The 24003-nt window shown below is 40.1% G+C and overlaps 1 protein-coding gene across 8 annotated transcripts in view; it reads right to left on the bottom strand.

Annotated features, from left to right (window-relative positions):
- The window catches only part of LOC139467927 (transducin-like enhancer protein 4), a 39861-nt gene extending 27900 nt beyond the window's left edge, over positions 1 to 11961 (bottom strand). For all 8 annotated transcript variants that reach the window (XM_071249557.1, XM_071249902.1, XM_071249812.1 and 5 more), the window contains exons 1-3: positions 11568 to 11961; positions 11218 to 11315; positions 2929 to 2992 (exon numbers count right to left, since the gene is read on the bottom strand). In XM_071249557.1, coding sequence (XP_071105658.1) covers positions 2929 to 2992; positions 11218 to 11315; positions 11568 to 11588 — 183 coding nt within the window. In that variant the 5' untranslated portion in view covers positions 11589 to 11961. The remainder of the gene's footprint in view (positions 1 to 2928; positions 2993 to 11217; positions 11316 to 11567) is intronic.
- Between the last annotated feature and the right edge of the window lie 12042 nt (positions 11962 to 24003).

Below are 24003 nucleotides of genomic sequence, written 5' to 3'. Positions count from 1 at the left end.
ATTCGGCTTGCATAATCCTGGGCATAGGATGAAATTCTGACAAGTGCAGAGAAAATCAATGAACATCGGGCCATTTTAACACGAGACAAGTGAGGAAAGAGAACGCCAAATGCTAAAAAAGCGATATTAGCTTTCGGGCTACGAGTTGTCGTCTATTGACGATTAGGTAGGCTGCAGTGCGAGGATTTTCAGACCCAGTCAAGATCTGCGATAAGAGACTCTCTCTAAGGAAATTATCCCATCTCAACGTGGGTCTGTACCTAAATTATTCATTCCTCCCAAGGCAAGTTCCAGCAATCCTCGACAGCGGATATTGGGGCCGGAGTGTTTAGCACATGGGCAATAATATACTGAACATTGCAAACGTACTCCACGACATGGCGTTGTCACTTTGTAATGAAATGAGAGGGTCTACATGTAGATACAGACAACCCAGCAAAGCAGTCATCCAATTCTGCCCCGTCTGTTGATAACAAATATGGAGATCTAATTTATCAAGCTATCATTAGATGGAACGATTGAAGCTGCGTCAACACGGCTGTCTTGATATCGGAGATTGGGCTCCATTGTAGAGAAATCACTAGGGCCACGTTGCCAATATCAATATTAGTTTGGGCAATATTTTCATACTTTCGGTCTGATTACAACATTCGTCCCCCTAGTGGTTCTAAAGCAAATTAGGAAACCTTACACATTTAATTTCATCGGAAGGGTTACAAGGAAAACAAGGTGAATGTTTGACCCACAATCTTTATTAGAATCTGGATCCGCTTATTTTTCATAGTTTGATATTTAACAATCTTTACTTTACATAAACATGTTGAGTTCAATCCTATTCCCCATTGGGTTAGAACTAGGCATTGTATATTATCTTGATAATGGAGATGTCTGCAATTTTCCCCTTGAAGGGGGACTAGGCTCTGACAATGCTCCAGTAAACACGATTCAAGCCATTCCAACAGAACTGTCAACTCTAACTATTTCTATCCCATGACAACATGTCGCAGAATTTGATTGTTTGTTGTTTAATGCCACACTTTGCAGTTTTCCAGCTATATGAGAGTGGTCTGTAAATAATCATGTCGGGACCAGACAATCCAGTGATTCATATCATGAGCATCGATCAACACAAATGGGCTAAGATGCATCAACCAAGTCAGTGAGCCTGACCGCCTGATCCTGTTAGTCACCTACTGAGTGAGTGAGTGAGACTTAACGTAACATCTGCAATATTTCAGCCATACCGTGACGAGATATCACCTCTTACGACATGCATGGGTTGCTGAAGACCTATTCTAACCCTCATCTTCACAGGTCTGTGAACACAGGCTGTAGGTAGTACCACTTTGGCCGCGTTCTGACTTGAAAAGTCTTCATGATTCTGTTTGCATTCATTTTCCGACCCTGAACCATGTATCTTTCACCTTGACTTTAACTTATCAAGGACAGATACAACTACATGGTATGCCAAAATTTGATTTAGAACAGATGTAATTTCAATTTGCATTGTGTGTACCATTTCAAGCCAAAAGAAAGAAAATTTGAAGAGGAAAAAAAACATGGCATTGATTTTGTTCAATCTTTGCCTGAACGTACATATAACTCGCGCCCAAATCTAATTGGACCACAGATCTCTCCAATGAAATAGGATCAATGAAAATGATATATATACATCACAAACTGTTCATATGATACAAAATGTTTGATGAAAGAACACAAGTGTTATCAACACCTTGTCCCCCAGTTAAGCATAGGACCATATGTTGTATGCTACTGGCGCACAAGAGCAACCGTCATTATTTGTTTGCCGAGGGCTTACATTGATTACGACTTGACCCTCCAGTAATCATGTTAGATGCATTACAATGAACATCAGTGTGCCGGGGAATAGTATCTTGCGATGGGATTAGTTTCAGTTCAAAATACTGCCTAAAAATTTCCAATTATTTATTCTTGATTGAAATTCTCATCATCCGTGTTGACTTCAGGAACAACACGATTAATTTATGACTAATACTGACCCATATTGACAGAAGGCAAGACCTTTTCTGAAGCCTCAAAGATACATCAAATCAAAACACCACTCTAATCAGTAGCATATCTTGAAAAACATCCGTTAACGACTAATTATTTAACAAGATGTTTGTAGTACATAAATCATTGTCATCATTAAATTCAGATCATATACTATAACACAACATAATAGCTTGTACTTGGCAGTTAAAAAAACAGTAACATTTTGCAAAAATAGATCATTGATTGAACTTGACAACTCAGGGTTAGGAATTCAGTGAAACTGTCAACCGCTGGAACAATAAAAAATTCATAGTTATCCATTTTTGGAGTCTCACAGCGTGACCAGAGTGCTGATAATGATTCCACCCTCATCAATTCATTGTTTTAAACAATATATCAAGCGAACGACATCAATAGTGCATATCAATTAACAGTATCGAATTACCAATCTACAATACATGCCATACCTCAGTATAAGATCAATATGTTTAAACCAATACATATCCCATTTGCACCAGCTTAACTCAAGCACAGATGTTATTGAAAACCTCGCACATTTAACACATTTTTAGTTCATTGTTGATATATAAAAAGATTTAAGGACTCAAGGATAGAAAATCCATTGCGTCTGAATCATACCGTATCTGACGTATCCTACATGACAAGTCATGTGACCCGTAATTTAATTGATTTACATTTTTTTTAATAAGGTGGAAATTAAAACCTGGTATTCATGCATACTCAGGGGCAAATAACTATTACTGCTCCCAGTCAGTGGATCGAAGCGTGTGACACTTGTATTGTTACAATATCTGTGGCATACATTTCACTAACAACTATTTCCTGGTAGCCATGGTAACGAGAGCAATTTCAAGTTGAAATATTCACCGAGAATATGATTCACATACTTACCATTACATAGTGTCGCTGCATTTCAGTCTTCTCTTGGGCGAGTTTTTCACATTCCATCTTCAAACTGAAACACACACAATTACTGAATGAGTAATATTTACCAACCATGTGAGTGGTTACGGTTTAACACTGCTTTTAGCAATATTCCAGCAATATTACGGCGGGGGAACACAAGACATGGGCTTCTCACATTTTACCCATATTGGGAATCGAACATGGGTCTTTGGCATGATGAGTAAACGCTTTAACCACTGGGCTACCCCCATCATGATCATGAAGTGTGTGTTTGTTGTTTAACGCCGCACTTGATCAGCAATATTCCAGCTACACGACGGCGGTCTGTAAATAATCCAGTGATTGACATCATGAGTATCGATCAATGCAATGGGGATATGATGATGCGAGTCTGATCACCCGATCCCTTCAGTCGCCTTTTTTGTAAGTATGGGTAGCTAAAGACCTATTCTACCCCGAATGTTCACAAGTCTTATCATGAAGTCTTATCAACTTGAACATAATCTACTGGAATTCACAGGTTTTGAGAATTAACCTGAAAAAAATATTTAAAAAGATACTAAGATTGGGGCTTCTGTCCGAAAAAACCCAAACTATATCAATTCAGGGAAATCAATTTTCAATTTTATGATTGACTGAGAGTGAATCGGTTTGAGAGTGACACGAACATAAAGACAAAGTCAATATTCACCTGTGCAACCAAGTGCATGCATGTGTGAAATATAACTGCTAGAAGCAAATTAAAAGCCAATCCCAAATATCCATTTAAATAATTATAGGTCACAGTGACCTATTTCTAAGTAACCAGCTTCTTGGTTATAAATCCTCAGGATTAATCAAATCTGTCTGCAAACGCTTAGGAGTATTTGAGGGTGAGCAACCAACGTTTTTAAATTATCATTGATCAAATTGTGGTACATAAGTGGGTACCATGATACAGTGGCAGGACCAGTCAGGAGCAATGTTCTTCTGAGATTCTTTCAATAAAAGAACAGTTTCTTCCAACCCTGAGATGAAAGGGACATACGAAGGTACATTCATTCCCATCCTGTCAACTGGGTATGTTAAACTTAACTGAATCTAAATCCAAGCTTAACCACTGTTAACAGTGGTGTTATTTGCTTTTGGATGACACAGTTAACCACCACAAGGAAGAGGGATTAACCAATACATCCATCAATATGATTTGTTTATGACACCGCACTCAGCAATATTTCATCTCTAACGGCAACCTATAAAAAAATAGAGTCTGGACCAGACAAACCAGTGACTGACAACATGAACATAAATCTTTGCAACTGTGATACACTTGGCATCAACCAAGTCAGCAAATGTGACCATCCAATTTAATTAGTTGCCTCAACAAACATGGGTTGGTGAAGACTAATTCTAACCTCAGACCTTCACAGGGGAGCATTGACTTGTAAAACACTAATTTTACAACACCTAACACTCACATTGTTAGGCAGCAGTCTATGCATCTTCCTGAGGCAAGGGAGTAATCTGACTATTAAAGTCCAGTTTCCACCCTTTCTGAGCTAGGCTGGAATTGCTAGGCTCACTCATACCGCCACCAGTGGCTATTATGAGTTATGTCCCTTCCACGTTCCTCCTATTCACCAATCAGAATCCACCTCTCATATCACTTGCATTTGCTTCAGTGAGTGAGTGAGTTAAAATTTAACGTCGCATCGGCATTAGCATTTACTTCAAACAAAATGGTCCAGCCAAAGTTTAACTCCAGAATTCCAGCCTAGTTCGGCAAGGGTGGAAACTGGACTAGTTAGTTAAAGCCCTTGCGTCAGGAAGATGCAGTCTATGCATTTTGTTAACCTGTTTGGTCATCACGTTTTGTTCCATGTCCTTGTAGATAGCACATTGTGGATCAGAGATGATATGTGTATCATTCAGTGAGGCTGCCATGTCAGTTATGACAATGACCTAATTTCTTAGAGCTGCGTTACTTTTTCCCTTTAGTATATGAACAAATCTTCATGCAATTCATATCTTACGACCTAATGAACACCTTGATAAAAGCATAATTAGCTAATTTGATTTATAACTTCATCAACAAATCAAAATACTCCGAACATTGTCTGCACACAAATGTGAACTTTCCACACAACATCTCTAGACTGGCAACACATGCAGCGTCACAAGCCTTGGTATAATAGAATTCTTCCAAATTACACTTTCTCATAATGTTATTCTATGCACAGATAATTTATCATATGTAATAACTCCCTACATATCTACTCACAAAACATATGCCCTTCAGTCATATTTATTATTAATATGAGGACTCTTTTTTATTCAAATGTGTGCATCATACCATGACAATTTTATTATTTTCTTCCATTTGTTTATTTTACCTTTCCTTCTGATGAGTGGTTGAATGGAGTGAGACACTAATCAAAGACTGCATACTATCAAAATAATCTGAAGATCGCTGTCTTGGGGGTGTTCTCATATTTATTCCCATAATCAATAAGCCTTATTTCTTGGTCTAATGCAAACTTAATAACTTCGCCAAATGTCCATAAATTATTAGATTACCTGTCACTTTCTGATCAACAATACAAATGTTATATTAGTAAGAATTAATGCAAAATATCACAAAGCAACCTTTCCGTTGCCATGACAACTGATTGGTAACCCTAGCTGGCTGTGACATGCCTAATGGATTGCAAATTTCAACATTAACAAAGCGCTGAGAATGGCAACAGTGTGGAGTGGTATCAAGTTGCAATATGCTTCATTATGTAGCCTGAACTACAAAGGCAGCAGTGTCCTCTGTACATCACTGCTATGTTCATCATAGTCTGTCCACACACAGCATCCGGAGGAGCAGCTAGTAGTATTCTAGGCAATGTCCAGTGCAGTATCACAGACAGAATGGTGAAACAGACACAGGGTGTGGCTGCCTTTTGGTCGGGAAGGATACTAGGTGGTTAGTATCAGTGACATCCAGGTTTGGACAAGGCCACTAGTTTCTTAATCGGACCAGTCTCCCATATTTTACATAAACCACAAGACCAAATGAGCTGCTGACAGTTGATAGGACCAATGGTGTCTATCCCTGACATCAATTAAATGTCTTGGGAGTTCATGAGGTGTTTTATATCCTGCGATGTTTTTTGAAAATATAATTTGTTCAGAAAAAAAATAGAAAAATATAATTTGACCTCATGTTTTACACCCCAAAATAAAAACATCTGAACATGGTGGATGTCCTAAAAAATAGGTTCGCTCCTCCTTTCATAGAAAACAATTTGGCTGTTTTGACGCAGTGACCCAAAATATGTGTTTCGGACACAAAGCCAGGCCCACAACCCTAGAATATGAATGTAGTCCATGGGCGGATACAGCTTTTTTTAAAAGGGGGGATGCACAATTAAGATCTATTTATTGTCTTTGGTGGTAATTTATACAGAAATAAAAAAAATTTAAAAAATCGAAATAAAAAGGGGAGTGCGCACCCCCGCACCCCCCCTCTGTATCCGCCCATGTAGTCAGTCTCAACAAATAAGCAGTGGTGTGCACACAAGGGAGACAACTTTGTTCATATTTTAGTGACAATTTGGAGCAGACACTTGAAGGTTGTTGTTTTTATCAAAGCAATTTGTGCCGGAAAAATAATGTGTCTACTATAAATCCAGACTGGGCCATAGCAAGCTTTAACATAGATTTTAGTGTTATTAGATTCACTATTAGATGCTAAGCTTACAGGAAAAAACATTTACTAGATTCGGGCTTAAGGACTAGTGGCTAAAGTTGCAGACTGATAACTCCGGATAATTTGGTGCTGTCTATATCGAAAATGTTGCTTATGGGTAAGCGAAGTTGCTATTCATATCAGTGCTTCTTTTTTTTTATCACTTGTGAGCGAGTGATTTTATGAAACTTTTAGCAATATTCCAGCTTAAAACAGCTGGGGACATCACATGTTATACCCATGGTGGGATTCGAACCAGGTCCTTGTGTGTGGTGAGCAGCCACCTGGCTACTTACAGAGTCTGGACCAGACAATCCAGTGAATGACATCATGAGCTTCGATCAACACAAGTGGGATACAATAGTGCATGAACCAAGTGTCAGTGAGCCTGACCACCCGATCCCGTTAGTTGCCTCTTATGACAAGCATGGGTTCCTGAAGAGCTATTCTACCCCAGATCTTCATGAGTTTAGAACATATTACAAACTTTAACAATTATCTTTGGACACCTAAGCTTCTGAATAACTCTGTTTGGAACTAGTGTCAGGTCCTACCCAGAAGGGGGCACAGGTGGCCCAGTCGTCGTGATTCGCTGTGCAGACTTGCATCCCTTGGGCACGCCAGAAACCTATGATTGTGGTTTCGAATCTCGGTTCGCCCCAATTACATTTCTTGGTTTGTCAGCACCATACCCGTGCTCGTGGGTTTCACCGAAGTGGTAAACGTCTGAGACCTGCGTCACTTTGGGCTTTCCTCCCACATTAAGCTGACACACCACGATATAACTCGAATACTGTTAAAAGCGGCGTAAAACCCAACTCACTCACTCACTCCTACCCAGAAACATGTCATCACATACACACACAAATCAGTGACCACATGTGGGTTTACCATGTGTGGAATATATATTTTTTCAAATGAAAATAAAAGACCTGTGTGGTAATTAAAGCCAACATGTTGAGTCCTAACCAGTACATGTTTTTAAGTCTCACTGATGCACAAATGTATTGATCGTAGTCTCAGTTCATCAATTACTTCATCATTAATGCATCACATTGCTAATGGTTGCAGCAGCTCCAGAAATAAAGGATATCAATCTCATCGCACATTGTTGGCAGTAAATACAGACTCCCAGATGTGCCTCGGGGCCATATGCCGAGTCCTCTAACATCCAAGCCCTCTCACCAAGTCTCAAATTAAAGGCGGACTTGCATCAGAACGTGTTAACACTTCACTGAGCTTATGACAGTAAATGTCAGCCCGTCAGATAGCGAAGAGTGGGGGTGTATGGTTTTACACAGCTGTTAATCAAACTCCAGCCATAGCACATGAATGGGTTAATGTATTGTAAGCATACGGGAATCGAACCAGGCCCTCGGTGTGATGGGCTAACACTAACTCAACTGTCTGCCCCTTCACTCAACCAAATATGAAAGTGGACTGATATAGTCTTCAAGCTATCTTGAAATATTAGACTACTATTGGATGTTGAAGCCCTTAAACACACCTCAGTTAAACACGCATTAACATTTCTGGTGATATATGCACAGAAACAGTCTTGTGGTGAAAGTGTTTGACGATCACACTGTAGTCCGGGGTTCAAGTCCAAACACAGGTACAATGGTTTGTTGTATACCACTGCACTCGGTAATATTCCAGTGGCCTGTAAATAATTGATTCCTGGCCAGACAGTGATTGACATTGTGAGCAACGATTCACACCATCAGGGTACAAGGACCTGAGCTTCGATCCATGTGGTCGCCTTTATGACCAACAGAGTTTGCTGGGGATCTATTCTAACCCAGAATCCCAAGGGGGTCAAAAATAGTATTCACTACCTTGATATGGATGTCATGTTGCTAAAAGCAGCGTAAAACCAACCCACACACATTGTATTTAATTATTGATCACAACACCTTAAATATCAGCACACCTGTCATCTAGTGGTAGAAAAGGATTATGAGAAATTACCATGGTTACACATGATTCAAGAAGTGTAGCACTGATATTAAACCAAAATGCACTTGGGCGTTAAATCTACATAGGTTTTGAGTCTAAATTTAACATAATACAATTAACAACTGATTCCCATAGCCAACCTAGTTTCATATGCCATGCACACTGACACTAATACTCCCAATGACATTTTCATGAAATATGCTCTCAGCATAACTTTAGCAAGTACTTCAGCAATATGGGGCATAAAAAAATGAAATAAATTACAATAAACCACACTGACAATAGGAAGTATGAGCAATCAAAACCTCCACATAAAAATTTCAAAAGTAAATTAGGAATAAAAATAGTTTCACATAACTGAGGCAGTGCACCTTTAACAAGCCAAAGGTCTCACTGCACTGGTTCGTCCTCTTCAAGTGACTTTTGTGTGATTATCTTGGCCTAAACAGTGCCATGTGATCTCACAATACAAACCTTCTGATAAACATAAAATACCTTCAATGTGAGTCATTTGTGTACCTGCATTGTGCTCTGCTATCAGATCTATCACAGTAACAGTCCTCACTCCAGCGTGTTGACTGTGACTGACTGATATATCACCACCACTATGCATACTAAGCACCTGTGTTCCAAGTACTTAAGGCTCTCCACGGCTTCAAGTACTAGTGCACATGACCAGCACTGTTATCCAGACATATTTGAATAATGATTACATGACTTCAGTCATTGGTCAGATATGTGGTGATTCGGAACAATAGCAAGATAATACTTATATTAATAGGAGTAATTCCCTAAAGATATGATAATGATGTAATTTAGAATACTGACAAAATCATCATTAAAATTGACACATGTTCATACTAAATTGCATAAATACCTTTACCCTTCACTTAAATATACTACTCAAAACAAGTTGAAGAACTTCCAAAATTGGAAGGCTGTGTTGCTATACCCACAGCCATGACAGATAAACTTGTCATATGAAAACATTGGGCGTTCTTCAACTTCCTTTGAATAGTAAACCTTGAGGTTTGAAAACAATCACCTAAAAAAAGCAATCCTAGGATTATGTTTTCTACCTGAGCTAAAGTATTCACTATCTCTAAAATATATGGCATTTAAGAAGGCAGAATGTCTAAAACCCCTTGATGAGGCAGAGTGTTGAATTATGACAGCAGCCAGTCCAACAGCTTTGTAATGATATCTGACAGCCCAACCCTTTGATCTTGGGAAACAACCTTTCCATTTGGCAATGTGACCTATATTTGGATCCTGAACAAGGCACAGCCATCAATGGCAATAATTACCTTGTTTCATTATAGCTATTGTTTATTCAACCTTTGCTAACAATTTAACATATAAAACTATTGAACTAATGTATTTCCCTATATGAATACAGCTAATTACATGGCAGTGTTTAATCACAGCATACACTGAATATGCACAAGTGTTTAAAGTGGTTAGCCCAATTGGAAAAAGATTTTTACGATTATCACTGATGCGACTGATGATTTCATGGATGGACCACCCAAGTTAAAAAAACCTAGACCTATCACCAATTTCGAGTATGTTAAGAAATAAGTCTTGTTTTTAGGGATATACTGCTAACATGTGGTTTAAGTCAATTAACTTGTAAAATAATTTGTTTACTTGTGATGGTAATGAAAATGAAACAAGTCCACATATAATATCAAGTGTATGACAAAATTGTAAACAATGTGTAATTAACCCAAAGCCATCCTGGTGACTACTCCATTCTACCATGCTAAACAAACAGTGATGTATATTTTAAATACAGGGCATGTTGCACCCAAAAGTTCTCCTCGAATGCTATCAAGATATAAATACACCCATTCCTATACGCCATATGGCGGAGGCAAATTACACAGATAGCTTTCAGCCCTTGCTAACACGGCTTTCATTGACTTTTGTATGAGAATTGATTTCTTCAATATGTTGTATCACGTCTAGACCAACCAAATAGAAGCTTCTCTGATTAAATTAAAAATAATTCAACTCGAATGTCGACTGTACTTCATTATGTTGAAAAATAAAAGAGTCGTGCATTTCATTAATAATTAATTTACCTTTTTTGTTCTTTAAATTTATATCTCATAGGCTTTATGATAGTATTGTCCAATATTACAATGGGCGTGCCTTGTCTGTCTGTGGTTTATAGCTTTGGTATTCAAAATGTTGAACAAAACACTACTTATGTACATTGTTCTAGTTTATAGTGTATATAGCTTTCATAAAACACACATCCCGCTCATATAGCTTGATTTATAAAGCTTCAAGCTGTCTGTAAAACACATATTCGGCTGTCAAACAAGCAAAGCATTTGACTTGACAAGTGGATGTTTATTTTGCCTACATCGATCACATTAGAAGTGACGATATTGACAAGAAGGCACGCCAGTACCTTGAAATGTCAGCAGCGGTTGTGACCCGGACTCGAGGGGCTTGAACAGTCGAGTGAACATGGCGCTTACACGAGCCCATGTAAACAGTGGAAGCGGGAGGGAAATAAAAACAGCGATGAGCTGGGAGTGGGTGCTCGCGTTCTGCTTGGCTGGGTTGAAATTTGGGCTGTTTCTTACCTGTGATACTGGGCTTGCAGGAAACTGAATTCTTCTTTCACACGATCACACGATTCTGATACCGTGAACTTGAAAGGTTGTCCTGGTTGGGGCGGACCCTGAAATCAAACGCACAAAAATACGATAACCTCACTCCTTTCACAAACTACATCCCGAATCCAGAAATCCCCAAAATCGGAACAATTTAGTATGATTCCAGGTTCAATTCACTTTTGTGATTCTGCATTAACTCATCACTAGGCGAGATAGTAGGCCACGTGACGTGATGGAGGGCCCAACGGCCACGACTGGGAACAAAGAGAGTAGACCGACGCTCCTCGATTCTCGTCTCCACGGCGCTCTAGACTTACCGGGTGTCGATTTGGATACATTTTGTTGACTTGTCCGTCCTTCCACAATGTGTACGTTCGTTATGTAGGTAATGTTGGTTCCTGGGATGAAGAAATAGCCTCCGAAACGAGGCGAAGTCCGCGAGGGCTGCGGGTCGCACTCGCCAGCCACACAATGAGGGCCAGATAGCGGAGTTGCCGGGCTAACCGCCGCGAACAAGCACTTCAACGGGGAACATATCACAATGTCCGTAGTCTACACCTCCATCCGCATGTAAATTGATTATGAACACATCGCAATCCACTCGCACAGAATCTAGGTTAAATATATCCGCAGTTTATGGTACGAACTGCAAGCGCTGAAGGGACGTCTTCTAGTGCCTCGCCGATACCACACACACATACAGATAATTGAGCTGAGCGCTAACTCTCTGGTAACAATGGCAGTGGGAAAATACGCCAGTCATGTCAGCTTCTCACTGATTGGCCCTATCCTCAACTAATCCAGAGGATTCATAATCCACGTGAGCTAATTTCGTATTCACAACTTCACGACCCTCTCAACCAATCGCAGCGCAGGGACTGCAAGTCACCTGAGCTCTTTAACATAAATTGGCATAATGTGTGAATAATCTAGAGAATCACGTGGAGTAAAGAAGTCGCCTTCTTTATTTAGCAGGATTTTCACTGAAAACACAAGGTTTTAAGGAACTGTTTTCTGTCGCCAAGTACATATGCATGATTGTTGGCGTCTTGGCGATGTTTGGGAGACGCCAACAAGCTGCCTTCACCTGAAAGTAATCAACGGCCATATAATGTGATGCTAGACGTTTTATTCATTAAGCATTCAAACTAATATATTATATGCATCGTCTAAGCAAACGTCCAGCATTGATACGACATGTTCAGAAGCTTGTATTACGTAATCCATGCATAATTTTGGTCTAAATGGAAGATCAACATGGTAGACAACCTCTGATTGGTCTGTCAAGGCGAGAAGAGTCTTGTACTCCACGTGATTTTGATAAGTGGGAGGAGCCATCGTCAGATTTTGACAGGTGAGTACTAAAAGTCTTCTCGGAACTACGTGTGGATCAAGGATTCATTATTACAATTCAGGCTTATTTTATGCGGACATAAAAATAAATTCAACTATTAAAACATAAGCATACATAATCATACAAAATTTTGGGGTTTATTTAATTTTTTAAACTCCGAGAAATAACAGATGCATTTTCTTAGAGTACACCCAACGCTAATTATCCCCCTTCCCCTAATCCAACTGTTAGCAGATAAAGACACGTTTGGCGTCATCTTAATCTATTGTTTACATAATCCATTGACAATTTTGGAAGACACACAATATTAGCAAAACGTGACATCTGTTTAATTTACAATAACCCCATTACTTCCCTGTGCGCGTTTCTTACCATGATAACAACACTTAACAGGTTTAAAGTGGATTATGGAATATAAGTAAATTCAGTCATGACGCCCAACACACATGTGCCCAAACTGTTCAAATCGTCATACTACGGATAATATTAGGTAAGCGTATGTTTATCCTCTTGATTTTTTTAACAACTGTATTTTAAACTTGTCAGGAAATCAGAAGGTATATTTTGCTTATAGTCTAATCATTTTTTTTAATTTGTCTGTCGCACATGTTTTCAAATGGGACAATTTGTTCAACATTCATCTCGAATACCTTACGACAAAACAATGAAGTAATACATTTAATAAGTACAATATATTTATGTTTGTGCGCTTAATTAAATGTATGTGACATTCTAGTCTGTCTCACAGACCGATACAAAAATATATCAAATACAGCCCATGCAAGTCTATAATGTTTGGCAAGTCTAGATTACTGTAACGAAGAGAGTCTCTAGGTTCCCTTTTAATATATTTTTATTAAGATCATTGATCAACTGTTTTTTTCTGTACGATATGTTCATTTCAGAGACTAGATGTGAGTCTAGTGCCATTCGTCATTCGTGTCATGTTTACTTAAACTATTATATATTACCGGGCAAGAGAAAGAACTTTCTTGGAAATTAGATTTGAAAATAAAATACCAACGTTATTAAAACGTCATTAGGTTGAAAACAGTCAACTAAATACAGCAAATGTAAGGCCCAAAAAAAACAAGATACCCTTATGAAATACCTGACCGTCGAATAACATGACCTTTCTTGTTTGTTTTATTTTTAGACACCATCAAACATGGGTATAAACGGTTTTTTTCCTGGAAGTTTATCCTCCTTTTATTTTTTTAAAAGTGTTCTTTCACTCTGCCATATTGATTGATGTTTGTTAAATACACGGTGGCAATAGCTATATATGAACGGTTATATATATAGGTGTATTTCAAGATAAAAATGTAAAAACTAGTCCCTTTTTTCGCTTTGGGTAATACATAGTCAACGAGAATAATATATCAAGGTAAAAAAGAAAGGTAAAATATGGAATGAAAATTGTCATAAGCATGAAACCTATTATCGTGGGTTCGAATCCCCAATGAACCCCTGCTCGTAGGTTTACTAAAGTGCTAAGTGTCTAAGCCCTGCATAACTTCGAGCTTTCCTCTCACACGACTGAAATACCGTTTCTTCACTCATTAAATTCATAATGTATAGCTAATAATGTATTCATAAGTGTTGTCCACGTGTTAAGTCATAAGTAGAAAGTTATCAGTGTAAACGGACCAGTGAAGATCCGGGGTAGAATAGGTCTTCAGCAACCCATGCTTGCCGTAAGAGGCGACAAACGGGATCGGGTGGTCAGGCTCGCTGACTTGGTTCGTGCTTGTCAATGTATCCCAATTGCGTGGATCGATGCTCATGATGCCAATCACTGGATTGTCTTGTCCAGACTCGATTATTTGCAGACCGCCGTCATATAGCTGGAATATTGCTTATAGCGGCGTTAAACAACAAACAATCAAATATCAGTGTAAATCCACGAAAGTCGTAAGTCGTTGTCTATACTCATAGCCGATTGTCTATACTCATAGCCGATTGTCTATACTCATAGCCGATTGCCATAAGTGTAAAGTTATAAGCCTACAGTCATATTCTATGCACGTATTATATAAGTGTAGCCCGGAGAATGCCTTCACACTGTACAGTGGTAAGCATATACATGTACATGTGTACAGTCATATAGACATACAGCCGTGAGTGTAATCATTAGCGTACAGAACTTTGGCAGACCAAGACAAGGGGCATCGCGTCACAGTCAATACACTGACGTATATACCCTGCCCCTCGCGGCTAATTATGTACTAAAACTTAACTGACGCAACAATCACGCAACAATCACGCGTTTTTTCGAGAAACGTGGACGTTCCTTATTTTTTCGTATTTGTGGTCAGTTTGTCATTACAGAAGTTTTACGTTTTCTTTCATCCACATCAATCTGTTTGAGTTCCGTATTCTTCCTTATTTGTGGTCTGCACGCTTGCAATTAGACGCCTTTATTTGTGTGTGTTCACACCATGTATTTATATGGTTGCATTTTGAAATTATTTTGCAAAGAAGAAAGTTTAAAAAATGGAGATAGAGATCTTTGGGGGAAATTTTATAACTGCCTTCTAGACGATCTGTGTTTTTTACAATTGTTAATCCCAGCATTAAGTTATATCATTGTTGACATTGTTTACGACCAGTATGGAAAGTTATAATTTCTGTACACCCACGTCACAACGCTACATGCAGGCATTAAACGTGTTAATCAAGTGCAGCTGAACGGTAAGATGTTAAGGATCGCTTCTACACTATACCCGTGAGCTAATCCTTTATATAGGATATTCCCCGTAATGCATTACCAGGTAGCTAAACCTTTATGCAGAGTATACCCCATAATGCACAACTCGACAGCTAAACCTTTGTACCCGATATTCCCCATAATGCCCTTCCAGTTAGCTAAACCTTTATACAGAGCATACCCCGTAATGCACAACTCGTCAGCTAAACCTTTGTACAGGATAATCCCCATAATGCATTTCCAGTTAGCTAAACCTTTATACAGAGTATACCCCGTAATGCACAACTCGTCAGCTAAACCTTTGTACAGGATATTCCCCATAATGCCCTTCCAGTTAGCTAAACCTTTATACAGAGTATACCCCGTAATGCACAACTCGTCAGCTAAACCTTTGTACAGGATAATCCCCATAATGTCCTACCAGTTATATAGCTAAACATATATACAGGACATTCCCCGTAATGCACAACCCGTGAGCTAAAACTTTATAGAGGATATTCCCCGTAATGCACAACTCGTTAGCTAATTCTTTGTAAGGATATTCCCGATAACCAGTTGGCTAAACATTGATACAGGAAATTCCCAGTAATGCACAACCCTTTAGCTAAACCTTTATACAGGATATTCCCCGTAATGCACAACCCTTTAGCTAAACCTTTATACAGGATATTCCCCGTAATGCACAACCCGTGAGCTAAACCTTTATACAGGATATTCCCCGTAATGCACAACCCGTGAGCTAAACCTTTATACAGGAAATTCCCAGTAATGCACAACCCTTTAGCTAAACCTTTATACAGGATATTCCCCGTAATGCACAACCCGTGAGCTAAACCTTTATACAGGATATTCCCCGTAATGCACAACCCGTGAGCTAAACCTTTATACAGGATATTCCCCGTAATGCACAACCCTTTAGCTAAACCTTTATACAGGATATTCCCCGTAATGCACAACCCTTTAGCTAAACCTTTATACAGGATATTCCCCGTAATGCACAACCCGTGAGCTAAACCTATATACAGGATATTCCCCGTAATGCACAACCCTTTAGCTAAACCTTTATACAGGATATTCCCCGTAATGCACAACCCGTGAGCTAAACCTTTATACGGGATATTCCCCGTAATGCACAACCCGTGAGCTAAACCTTTATACAGGATATTCCCCGTAATGCACAACCCTTTAGCTAAACCTTTATACAGGATATTCCCCGTAATGCACAACCCTTTAGCTAAACCTTTATACAGGATATTCCCTGTAATGCACAACCCGTGAGCTAAACCTTTATACAGGATATTCCCCGTAATGCACAACCCTTTAGCTAAACCTTTATACAGGATATTCCCCGTAATGCACAACCCGTGAGCTAAACCTTTATACAGGATATTCCCCGTAATGCACAACCCGTGAGCTAAACCTTTATACAGGATATTCCCCGTAATGCACAACCCTTTAGCTAAACCTTTATACAGGATATTCCCCGTAATGCACAACCCGTGAGCTAAACCTTTATACAGGATATTCCCCGTAATGCACAACCCTTTAGCTAAACCTTTATACAGGATATTCCCCGTAATGCACAACCCGTGAGCTAAACCTTTATACAGGATATTCCCCGTAATGCACAACCCGTGAGCTAAACCTTTATACAGGAAATTCCCAGTAATGCACAACCCTTTAGCTAAACCTTTATACAGGATATTCCCCGTAATGCACAACCCTTTAGCTAAACCTTTATACAGGATATTCCCCGTAATGCACAACCCGTGAGCTAAACCTTTATACAGGATATTCCCCGTAATGCACAACCCGTGAGCTAAACCTTTATACAGGATATTCCCCGTAATGCACAACCCTTTAGCTAAACCTTTATACAGGATATTCCCCGTAATGCACAACCCGTGAGCTAAACCTTTATACAGGATATTCCCCGTAATGCACAACCCGTGAGCTAAACCTTTATACAGGATATTCCCCGTAATGCACAACTACAACTTAGCTACAACTTTGTACCGGATATTCCCAGAAGTGCCCTACCGGTTAGCTAAACCTTTATACATGTTACTAGTATTCCCCGTAATGCACAACCCGTCAGTGAGTGACTTTGATTTTACACCGCTTTAAGCAATATTCAAGCAATATAACGGCGGGGGATACCAGAAATGGGCTTCCCCGTAATGCACAAACCGTCAGCTAAACCATTTTGTTACTCACGTATAGTGAAGGGACAGGTGGTGAGATACTAAATCCCTACGTCACACGTGTGTCATACAAGGTTGACCTCGTTTTATTCGTTTTGATTGGATAACCGTGACCCGTCACACCGGAACTACTTTTTTCATTCATATATAATCGCGAGACGTCATTGGGATTCCGTGGCGGCCTTATATATACATTATATACCCGTTAACTAAAGCTTATATACTTAGTACTCCCGTACATTGGGATCCCTGGGCAGCACACACCGCTGGTATACCGCACGATGGTTGTAAATGCACTGGCTAAAATTACAATAATCTCGTTATTCAGTGTGTGTATGGCCTTGCCTGGCAGATTGTGTGTGTTCGTACCCCGACGGCTGGGATTCCTTCCCATGTTACATATGTTTGCTTGGTCGGGGCCTGGTTACTTACAGGTCGCCGTGAAATAGCGGAAATGTTGCTGATAACGACCGAAGATGAAACACACACCCACTCATTCACTACAAAGGATGCTCCTGGGAATTGTTTAAATACCACGTCGGAGATATTCTCCTTGTTATTTCAGTTCAGTGAGTCAGCTGGATCAGGGTTTTAGAAAAGCCATACATGTTAATTGTGTCTCTCAAATGTCACGCCTACATGTTAGCTTCAACCATTTGTCCATACATGGTGAGTGGCGGCAGAACAGAATTTACTTACCTCGGTGAAATACAAATGCCGTATGTGTAGCAATAGTTCTTCGCAACTTTTAGATCTCCACTGCCTACACAATCCCTTTGCGGAGTCGTCCCGTGAAGATTCCGTGATAGAATAGGTCTTCAGCAACCTATGCTTGCCGTTTAAGGCGACTATATGCTTGTCGTAAAAGGCGACTAACGGGATCGGGTAGTCAGGCTCGTTGACTTGGTTGATACACGTCATCGATCCCAATTGCGTGGATCGATGCTCATGATGTCAATCACTGGATTGTCTGGTCCAGACTCGATTATTTTACAGACCGCCGTCATATAGCTGTAATATTGCTGAGTGCGGCGTTAAACAAAAAACAAACAAACAAACAAACAAACCTTTGCGGATTCCGGGGCAGTCTCCAGGAAAGACTTACGCCTAGTCTCTGAAAATGTATAATTTTGATAGAAACAAAATTAATAACTCCATTTATATGGAGCCCCAGTGAGATGGCAGATCTAGACTTGCTTCATTTAGAGCTGTTGCATTACAGAAAGGGAAAATGATATGGTTCAGGGACACAACCAGTGGCCGCTGAGGTTTGCTGGCATACTGGCGTATGCATGGATACTTTGATCGAGCATGGGTTACCTTATGTAGCACCCTGCAAGACACACACACACACACACACATGCACGCACGCACACACCACACACACATGCGCGCACACACACACCACACACACACATGCACAAACACACATGCACGCACGCACGCACACGCACACACACACACACACACACACACGTTTTAAACTTTGATCGACTCATGTTGATATAGTCTAAACTGATCTCTATACGCACCAGGAACGATGCGCCATCTCAAGCTCCTCTCCATAAAGACAGGGGTGTTTGATAGTTAAAAACATATAATTTGGTTATTTAATCTAAACGTTACGTTCCTGGGCGAACACTTATGCATTGGAACCACATCATTCCGTTTGACCTTGATCATTCCAAAGACCAGTGATACAGTCGCAGTTACCTAAGTTTGCATGGCATAAACTCTAAGCATGAAATATCGTAAAAATCAAGGATTGACCCATGGTAATTAGCGACTGATAAGCAAGGTAAAAACCGTTTTCTTTCAGGTTTTACGAACATTAACTGACCAAGGACTTTTGCCTATTTCGTGTTTTGCATTGATAAGCAGCATGTAGTCTGCTTTTACCTTAATGTTTATCCAGCAGTGAATGGGTATCCGGTAGGATGAGATGGTAATATGACTGTTAATCTTCTAGCGTCTCACAGGCAACACGGGTTGTATTCTCTCTAGGGAGCTGGGAATGACAATGGCGTCACGCTATTCCATTGTGGTTTTGGCACGTCATAAATATGCATAATTGACTCACTAGTGCAGAGGGCACAGGTGGCCCAGTCGTCTAAGGCGCTACAATTCGCTGTGCAAAGCTGCGCCTTTTAGGCATGCCAGAAACCTTTGATTGTGGGTTCGAATCCCGTCTCACCCTGATTTTGATTATCACGCCATGATAGAACTTGACTGCAAAAAACTCACTCACTGACGTTATTCTACACATGCTCTCGTCACTGATATGCTAAAAATGCCGATGCGACGTCAATTTTAAGTCACTCGCTCTACACATGTGAACCCGTATAAAGCTTTTTACTAGGTACTCCGACCCGTGAAGATCCGTGGTAGAATAGGTCTTCAGCAACGAATGCTTGTCGTAAAAGGCGACTATGCTTGTCGTAAGAGGCGAAGAACGGGATCGGGTGGTCAGGCTCGCTGACTTGGTTTGAGGCATGTCATCGTATCCAAATTGCGTGGATTGATGCTCATGATGTCAATCACTGGATTGTTTTGCCCAGACTCGATTATTTACAGACTGCCGCTGGAATATTGCCGAGTGCGACGATAAACAACAAACAAACTCTACACATGTGCTGACTGTTGGCCATACGGTCCGGACCTGAATCTGTAACATGCAATGCATCACTTTCACAAGACTAACTACTCTTAGGTCTACTGTACTAGGACTAGACAAACGCTAAGCCTTTGAAAACATATAAGTTTGATAGAAACAAGCAAATACATTGAAATGGAAAAGACGCCCCAGTAGGATTGGGGATTCAGAACCTGAACTTGTGGAAAATCTAGACTTGCTTCATTTAGAGATATAACATACAGAAAGGGCTGGACGGAATGGGAAAGACAGGCTGAAAGCGGCCCAGCGCGTTCTTAGCACTACGACTAAATTTATTTACAGGATCAGCACAGCGCTAAGACAGGGTCCTTCATGGGGATCGTTCTTCAAAGAACGTCAATGCAAGTATGACGTCCGTTACTCTTAAATTAGAGTATTTTTTGCACGGAATAGACATGTCATTTGTGAAAACATATCCCAGTTGTGTAGAGAGTGTGAATTTGTCCACCAGACGTATTGACCAGTTGCACAACGAAACGGTTGTAACCTCCGATCAGGCAGATCCCATTCTGTTACCGGCAATGACAGCGCGGAGAAGAGTCGGTAGGCTTTATCACCTCGTAATTTATATTGAGAAAAAAAGTTCTAATAAAGGAAAGTATCCATTAAACTCCCTGTAAGCTCACACAGATGTAATAAAAAACAAAGGCATTGCAGGTAGCAGGTGACAAGATCGAACCGCGAGATACGTTTAAGTGGCCTCGTTGTGCCCACGTGAAATCGTGGATCTTGTTCAAGTGGGAATTGTTGTGGACGCAACGTCTTGTAATCTACATTTGCCGATGTCGCTTGTCGAAGCAATGGATTTCATAGAGGGTGGAGGGGGTGGGGGGTGATCATGTAGGTCCGGGCCCCCCTGCACACCCATCCCCCCTCTGGATCCGCCTATGCAAGATGTTAAAAACACAAATAACAATACTAATTCAGATTCATAGTGGGTTTTTTTTATCGTATCGTCGTATCGGAGTAAAGTCTGATCATAATACTCAACATTTGATAAGGGTGTTCTGGCCATGCTTGTCGTAACAGGCTACTAACGGGATCGGGTGGTCAGGCTCGCTGACTTGGTTGATGCATGTCATCGTGTCCCAATTGCGTGGGGGGCGGTCGGGTAGCCTGATGGTTAAAGCGTTCGCTCGTCACGCCGAAGACCCGGGTTCGATTTCCGACATGGGTACAATGTGTGAAGCCCATTTCTGGTGTCCCCTGCCGCGATATTGCTGGAATATTGCTAAAAGAGACGTAAAACCATACCCACTCACTCACCCAATTGCGTGGATCGATGCTCATGATGTCAATCACTGGATTGTCTGGTCCGAGTCGATTATTTACAGACTGCCGTCATATAGCTGGAATGTTGCTGATTACGGCGTTAAACAACAAACAAACAAACACCATAAGGCCAGAGATCCTTAGCAAAAACTATTGGTCCTGTGCGTGCCATTGTTTTCTGTCTGAATGTAAGCAAATAAAACAGAAATAAGAAAAGTGGATTCTTTTTTATTTCGACAGTCTGTGTTGGACCACAACTGTCCAGATCAATGAAGTGTTAAACTAACCAATCACGTTACTTTACGTGCAGGAGGGATATTTCCGAAGAACAATTTACCAATAATTATTAATGAGATTAGGATATAGAACATAGTTTTCTTGTCAATATTAATGCAATGTTAATGTTAAAATGTGTACAAATTTCAGTGTGATTGATTAAAATGTACTTCAGCTAATGCCAGCTTTTGGTTTGATCTATATTTACAGTCGCCCCTTATAATATGGCTGTTTTCTATCATGGCTTGTTCGCTGAAGCAATCAATGACGAGAAAACATATTCACCGTAAGTATCTAAAATCGAGAACGTTTTTCTGCGGTAGTCTGTATTATTATTTCATTACGACATGCACGTTCATCACAAAATATGTTCGATATATTGAATAAATGCATCGAAAGAGAATCTGTGGTGGACGAAATATCACAGCTCAGAACGACGTCATTTAGAAAATGACATTTCATCAATAACCACGTAATGAGATATTTTCTAACATTCTCGACAAATATTCACGTCGCCTAGAATTAAAACTTTTTCTCACATAGATGAAGTATTGGAAACTCGTTTGCGTCAAACTCGGAACACAATAGTTAAGGAAGCATATTTGACGTCATCAGCACGTGCAACACACAATCACACGTGTATATCGTGCAACGTGCCATGTTTGTTTTGACTGCTTTTGGTGAGGCAGCCAAAACAAAACCTCTGACGAAGGGGGCATATACCAAATCAACTGCCTTTGTATCTCTGGCTACTCCATTCACAGTTCATATAATAATGAAAATAATAATGATTATGAAAAAATAAATTCACACAACGCGAGAGTAAAAAAAGTGATCAATGTCTTATTGTCTATGGCTTTTTGACATGAGAAAGTTGAGACATCCGTGGGTAACCGAAATAGAATAGCGAACAAATTATGCAACATCATTACTTGATAAGCGCATTCAACAAAAACGACTGTGTGGTGCCTACTTAATGAAAATATGACTCTTAATCTGCGCTCTGAATGAGTGCAGAATATTTTAACAACTCGTAATTAATAGGACAACGGGATGTGCGAATTCTTCCGACATACGTTTCATGATATAATTCGTATGAATCTTCCAAAAGTGAGTGTATCGTGGTAACAATCCTGAAAAGATGCCGCCTTCTTTCAGCGAGGACAAGCCGAATTACAAAGTACATGAAAACAGGCAAAACGTGGCGCAACCTAGTAGATACTGTTCTGACACCAGTAGATCGAAAATCCTGCATTCCCGGTTCGAATACCCACATGTATGACGCACCGTTCACCTGATCTTGATCATGATTCATGATCACGATATTGCATCCATGAACGACGATTGTTAAAAAATGTCTCACCTTACCTTGAACAAACCAGCTATCAAATGATACAATAATTTGAAATATTCTTCAACATATTTGTGTTTGTTTGTCTGTTTGTTGTTTAACGCTGCACTCAGCAATATCCAAGCCATAAGACGGCTGCCTGTAAATAGTCGAGTCTGGAACACACATTTCAGTGATCGATATTGTGAGCAACGATCCGCGCCGTCGGGGTACGATGACATGCAATCAACCAGGTCACCGAGTCTAACCACCCGATCCATATGGTCGTCTTTTACGGCCAGCAAGATGGAAATATATCTCGGAATTTTTAATTAATTATTAGTGAACGTTCAGTAACATTTCTAACTATTGGTACATCAGTGAAGGACTTGGGATATTCTACGTTCTGAATGAGTGAATGCTATATCAAGTTACACAAAGCGATCTCAGGGCTAAGACGATCGCAACTCCTGCGTACTTCAACATTGACTTGCGACAGTCGTAGCGCTATATAATCGCTTTGTGGAACGGGTCTTTAAGCAAACCATGCAGTGATTGAACGCATGCGCAATGATCCATGCCATTGGTGTATAAGGACACGCAATCAGCCAAGTCAGCGACTTAAGTCGACTCTCCTGAGTAGTTGCGACAGTGATTTAGTGCAATAGGGCGTAGACAGCGGCCTCTATAATTAAGCCTCAGTTTCTACGCGTAATCATTTTGCCCATCGATGAACACAAGGCACGTGGGTGAGTGAATGGTTTTTTTCACGCACCATTCTGCATTAAATACAGCATTAAACATATGAACATTATCCAGCACCAAATACTTCATTAAGTATATGAATATTAATCAGTACTCTGCGAACAAAGACAAAAAGCTCATGTATTTTCATAAGGCCAGAGGACCCGTGAAGATCCGGGGTAGAATAGG

The sequence above is a fragment of the Haliotis cracherodii genome, unplaced genomic scaffold (genome assembly GCF_022045235.1).
Source record: "Haliotis cracherodii isolate W230 unplaced genomic scaffold, xgHalCrac1.p SCAF_1, whole genome shotgun sequence".
Classification (NCBI taxonomy): Eukaryota; Metazoa; Mollusca; class Gastropoda; order Lepetellida; family Haliotidae; genus Haliotis; species Haliotis cracherodii.
Note: the sequence above shows the minus strand (reverse complement) of the source record. Positions and strands in the feature narration are given on the sequence as shown.